The sequence below is a fragment of the Macadamia integrifolia genome, unplaced genomic scaffold (assembly GCF_013358625.1).
Source record: "Macadamia integrifolia cultivar HAES 741 unplaced genomic scaffold, SCU_Mint_v3 scaffold1102, whole genome shotgun sequence".
In the NCBI taxonomy this organism is placed as follows: domain Eukaryota; kingdom Viridiplantae; phylum Streptophyta; class Magnoliopsida; order Proteales; family Proteaceae; genus Macadamia; species Macadamia integrifolia.
This window is the reverse complement of record NW_024868087.1, coordinates 199,724-205,717: the sequence shown is the minus strand read 5'-3', so window position 1 is coordinate 205,717 and position 5,994 is coordinate 199,724. Positions and strand designations below refer to the sequence as shown.

At 39.2% G+C, this 5,994-nt stretch overlaps 1 protein-coding gene across 1 annotated transcript; it reads left to right on the top strand.

Moving 5' to 3' along the window:
- The first annotated feature begins 1,681 nt into the window (after positions 1–1,681).
- On the top strand, positions 1,682–5,243 carry LOC122062772 (cytochrome P450 89A2-like). Its single transcript, XM_042626417.1, has 2 exons — positions 1,682–1,770; positions 3,983–5,243. Exons 1-2 carry the CDS (start codon positions 1,682–1,684, stop codon positions 5,241–5,243), a joined length of 1,350 nt encoding a protein of 449 aa, XP_042482351.1.
- Positions 5,244–5,994: the final 751 nt, after the last annotated feature.

The window sequence follows — 5,994 nt, the reverse complement described above, 5'->3', positions numbered from 1 at the left end:
TTTTGAAGGGGGTTTTTGGTAAAACTCGGGAGTTGTAAATGGTTTGCGGGAAACATAATTCTTTGATTTGTAATAATATTTGTGAGAAGATTTGTTTTTATGTTTATGTTTTGTAGGTGGCCTAATGGGAGCAAAGCCAAATTGCTCACAAAAACCTCCTAATTCTTTTTTATACAATTTGTTTTCCTTGTTAATTTGTTTCTTTAACCTGATATCAGTGCACTGGGTTAAGCCCTCTTCGTGAATCAAGTTACTAATTTGGCCGTAAGTCATTTGGTCGTAGGGAATAATCCTATCATTTTCTTTGCGAAGACTTGTTTGATTTTTTCAGAAAATAAAGTTGGAAGACCTGTGAGAAATTTTTCTTTCCAACAGGGAAGGTTTGCATCAGGTCTGGTTAAAACTTTGGTTAAGAAGGTGTCTTTGTAACATTTGAAGTCGTGTAATTTTTTACACCTAAGGTTTGATAATTGTTCGGCTGTTCTGTCTTTGAGATGAGAAGGATTACCTAAAAAATAATTTGCAATACTGAAAATAAAAGTGTTTACAGCATCTTCTATGGGTAATCCTTCTGCATCAAGGAGAGGAGTACCCTCAGGGGTAGTTTGGACAGCCATTAGAATTTTAGTTTTTGGTTCGTCAGTCAGGACATAATCCCACCAACCTTTGAGCTGGCCGGTAAAGCCAGAAATAAGCAAAGTAGCAACAGCACTGTCAGCCGTATTTTTTATACAGTATGCATTACTAACTATAGTCATTTCTTATAATTTGTTCATGAGTTTATGTTCGGACAAACCATCTATGTTCCATTCATAGATGATTCCACTTTGGTAAGATGCTTGAGGAGCAGCTCCTCAAGCTTCAATTTGGAGGTCAGGAAAGACCAGATGTTGGGTTGAGCTTTGGCCGATTTGGTTAATTTGAGGGATCTTCGAGTCAGAGCTAGATGAGTAACTCGAAGAATATTTTGAAAGAGCATCTACCCAACGGATAACAGACTCAGCAGTTTATTGATTTGGCATTGGTGTGTCGGGGGCTTCTAAGGTTGCAAGGCGACGATTAATTTGATCAAGTAATAATGATTTGTGAAGTTCTCGTTGTTGTGTCTGTGGAATGTTGTATGGCTTGAAAAGGGGAGTACTAGGAGGAATAGTGGCCGGGACTAAGGATGAAGATGCCACAAGCTTTGGTTGGACAAGGCACTCAACTCGGGAGAGTTGTTCACCTATGGTTTGAAGAATTAGATTTGTAAAATTTAGTTGTTCAATTTGCTTCCTTTTTGGGGTATCTTGTTCAGCTACTTTGAATGGGGAGGCAATTAAATCTGTATTTTTGAAGGTATATTTGATACTTTCCACTGGGGGATGGATAGCAGTGGTAGTTGGACCGGTGCTAAGGGTCCAAGAATTGTGGGTAGCATTATGAGTAGACATTTGGTTATGCCAAGGGTGATCTATGTTGTTATCCTGGGCGTAAATGTCGAAATAAGTAAAAAAGAAAACATTTGTTTGAAGATTTGTCATAAAATCATACCAATTTGTTCTAATTTAGGCTTGTTGGTCAGGATTAAAGGTTTTGAAGAACCAATCACATTTTGGTTTATGTTTTGGTTATTCAAAATCGGTTTGAAGTAAGGGTTTGTCAATTTGATATTCTTCATTGGTTTGAAGCATATAGACTCATGGGTCACGTTGAGGTGGAGCCACCTCAGATTGAGTCGGAGATTGGAGATGATTTTGGTCGGAAGAAGTTGAATCTGGAACAGAGGACGTAGTCTCATAAGTTCCATGGATAACATTTTGACCGGAATTTACTCCAGAAAGGTTTTGGATAGGAAGGGGAGTCCTAAAGGGCGAACTCAAAAGAAAATAATTTGAATTCAAAGAGGTCGAAGCATTAGAGCAAGACCTACGGAAACTTTGGTAGACACTTTGCGGTATCTGTCGGTTAAACCGAAGGGTTACTAAGCCATCTATAGTTTGGGAGATGGACTGGATATTGGTGTTTGAGATTTGGGGTTGGGGTGTAGTGGTTTATAACTTCCACTCATCAGGAAAAGAGATGTCTTTTCACTGAACGAGTCTAGGATAAACAACTTGACCTTGGATACAGTCGGTTTCATGGTAAAGGGTCTGTCCTTTAGAAGATCTTTTGAGGCCTCTAGGTTTGACAGTTTTCATTGGTTTGTATTTGATATGATGAATGACAGCAATTGGAACTGATCCATGTATCATTCTGTATCCATGGGTTTTAAGGTTAATTTTGAGGGAATGTAAAATATTTGGGTCTGTGAATGCTATGGACATGTCCGGGTAAACATTAAAATGGACAGGACCATAACAAAGGCTTGTTTCAATGGCTCTCAGAAGGAATCATCGAAATCTAAAAATCTTTGGTCACGTAAGGCCAATAACATAAAAGTGTTAAGGCCTTCACGGTGAAGGAGTTTGATGGCTACTTGGACGAGGCCATTATGGATATAATTAAATTTGTTTTTGAGATGGTCTTGTAAAGACCTGGGATCAAAAAAGGCAATTTCTTGTGTTTCATTTGTGAAATTTATGGTTTGTTCAACAGTTTTGATGATTTCAAAATATGTTTGCCAGTCATTTTCGTATACTTTACTTTGTGAAATTTTGGGCATATCCCAATTTTGGAGTCTTTTGTCTATGTTCATTATTTGTTCATTATAATTGAGCACATCCAAAAAATAAGGAGTGCTTAAATGGAACATCTATTGATGCATTTAGAACTTGACACCTTTTAATTTCCCTTGTCTTATTCCAAAATTCTTAAGATAGGTATATAAAATGGTTTTAAAAGATAAGTGGAACCTGACATGCATATAATTATGTCATCATCAAAAGGATCATTATCAAGCAAATTTTTTTGGATACACATGTAAAATGAAATTATTACCCTTATAGTACAAAATTATGTATCATATTAAAATAAAAAAAAAACATAAAAAGTGAAATTATAAATTATTTGACAACTTGAGGGATATAAATAAGAAAATTATATATATATACAGTGTGTGTGTGTGTGTTTGTTTGTGCACCTATGATTGTATTGTCTCCATGAGAGTTCCGTGTGTGAGGGCCCTTATAGATGTTGAAGGTCATGTCTATCACTACATGGGAGTCTGAGAGGGTTGACTTATAAAATGTCAGAGGTCAAAGGTCAGAGGATTGACTGATAAAGTGGTCCTATTTATAACTACATGGGAGTTTAAGTGGTGGTCACGTCTATCACTACATGGGACTGAGAGGTACAAGAATCTATTTGTTTTTCTCGTACCTAATTGGTTTAGAACGATCAAGTTTTCGGTGCAAACCAAAATCAAACAAAAAAGAGAGTATAAATTTGATTGGGAGTTAACATTCTCATGCACACACTCCTGCATGTCTCAGCCATAGCTAAATAAGGAAATCATTATCGCAATAGCAGGCAACATCATTTCCCTCTTTTGTTGGGTTCTGGTCCTCCAAATCCAATGGAGTACTCTTGGTTCATGATCCTCTCATCTCTTTGTCTCTGTGCAGCAGCCACCAATGTTTTCCTCATCCTCTTCTCTCAGAGCAAATCCAAGAAAACCAAACTCTCTTTACCACCAGGCCCTCCTTCACTCCCCATGGTAGGCAGCGTCTTCTTGCTCAAAAGATTGTTAACCGATGCCGAATCACTCGTCAGTGACCTCTCCTACAAATACGGAAAATAATCCTCTGTTTTCTCATCCCTGTTTTTCCTTGTTTTATTACCTGCAGAACGCGACATGTAGACAACTTTAAGACCAACACACCAGATGTAATAATCCTCACCCAATCTTGACCGTTGGTCTCCTTGTTGTCCACGTGTCGAGTTCTGCAGGTAGCAAAACAAGAAAAAATTTGGATGAGAAAAACAGAGGATTTTGATCCTACAAATACAGACCAATCATCACCATCCGCATTGGCTCTAGCCTCTCAGTATTCATTTCCAGCCATTCATTAGCCCATCAAGCTCTAATCCAGAATGGTGCCGCATTTAGCTACCGCCCCGAAGCTGTCACACCCAGCTGCATCTTTCAAAACACCAATGCAGATACTGGTTCCTCCTCCGGCACTCGTTGGAGGTTCCTCCGTCGTAACCTTACTTCCGAACTTCTTATCCCTTCTCGGTATAAGTGTTTTGGTCGTGCCCGCAGAAGCTTTCTGGAAACAGTTGATTCGTTGCTCAAATACCATGTTGAGTCAGGCGAGCCTGTGCCTGTGGTAGATCCCTTCCGATATGCCATGTTTTCTTTGTTGCTTTTCATGTGCTTTGGTGAGAAACTTGATGAGAAAGTCATCAAAGATATTATGGAAATAGAAGGAGATGTCGTAGCCAATTACAAAAGACTTTCTGTGTTCCAAGGTTTCCCCACCTTTGGGAAATTCATCTTCAGAAAACATTTGAGTGATATCCGCCGCAAACAAAAATCTGCTCTACTTCCTTTGATCAAATCCCGTCGAGAACGAAAGGAGAAGATCAAACAAGAAAACCAAGATAAGAATATTGTCGCCTACATCGATTCACTCTTCGGTCTCGAATTCAAAGATGAAGAAGGAAGGAAGATGAGTGATGAAGAAATAGTGATTTTCATCTGTGAGATTATGGATGCAGGGAGTGACGCAACATCAACTGTGTTTGAATGGATCATGGCCCACCTTGTGAAGGACCAAGCCATCCAAGAAAAGGTTTATTCTGAGATCCAAGAGGTTGTGAATTCAGAAGAAGAGACCAAAGAAGAGGATTTGCAGAAGATGCCATATCTGAAGGCAGTGGTATTAGAAGGGCTGAGGCTGAACCCACCTGCCCACTTTCTGCTACCACATACTGTGGAGGAAGATATTGTGTTGAATGGCTATGTCATCCCCAAGAAAACTATTGTGAATTTTATGGTGGCAGGGATGGGGAGGGACCCACAAGTTTGGAACGATCCCATGGAGTTTAAGCCAGAGGGGTTCTTGGGTGAAGAAGGGGAAGTAGTTGATATCACAGGGAGTAGGGAGATTAAGATGATGCCATTTGGTGCAGGGAGGAGGATTTGCCCTGGACTTGGGATAGGGACATTGCATTTGGAGTACTTTTTGGTAAATCTGAGCAGAACCTACAAATGGGTGGCTGTAGATGGGCAAGATGTTGACATGTCAGAGAAGCAGGAGTTCACATGGGAGATGAAAACCCGGTTGCGGGCCCACGTGTCCCAAAGGGCAAAGTAATTAGAAGAAATTAAGCCTAATCATCACTAAGAACAAGTGGGGATCACATCTTTTACGATGTTGCTTTAGTAGGACCGAAATAAGATATTATCATCAGTCTGATGATGTTAATTCCGTTAGTTCTGTTTTTGTGTTTCGCCCCTTGATTGGGCTGCTAGGAATGTAGTTGATGACATTGTTGCTCCTTGGTGGTTACGTCCCCCTCCTTGTAAGCAATTTTTCTAGTCTTTGTTTCCTAGTTCTACAGTTTTTTTTTTTTAAATTCAATTTGTTGTTGTTGATCAAAAAATATATTAAAAAATAAATAATAAGAAAAATAAAATCTCACTAAGTGTGTGATGAGTTGGACAAAATTTTCTCTTACTATGTGTTGATCATCATCATGAGATCAAAGAGTCAAAAGTGCGACCTCTTCCCCTCACCACCCCCCCCCCAAAAAAAACCCCTCAAGTGGCCTCGATCCCTTGTGGTGAACGGATTTCAATTCACCATGGGTTCAGGGAAAATTGATCCATTAAGATTGACATTAAAATTTACATAAAAAATAATTTGAAAACCGTTGATGGGTGTAAGCTCTAAAATAACTCCAATATTCTCTTAGGCTGGACCGTAACCGTAAACACTATTAACATTTTAGATAAAAGAATGTCTGACATAGAGATTACCTGAATCGCCTCAAGGGTGGAAAACATCTTGAGATCTCTCAGAATCAACTTCACCACCCAATCTGCAGTCCATTTCTTATCGTCAA

What these genes read in the sequence shown, in the direction of transcription:
- LOC122062772 (XM_042626417.1), top strand. Translation starts at nt 1,682, where the DNA reads ATGGGTCACGTTGAGGTGGAGCCACCTCAGATTGAGTCGGAGATTGGA. An exon ending in TTGAATCTGGAACAGAGGAC is followed by an intron (nt 1,771 to 3,982) that starts GTAGTCTCATAA and finishes ATTCATTTCCAG; the next exon opens with CCATTCATTAGCCCATCAAG.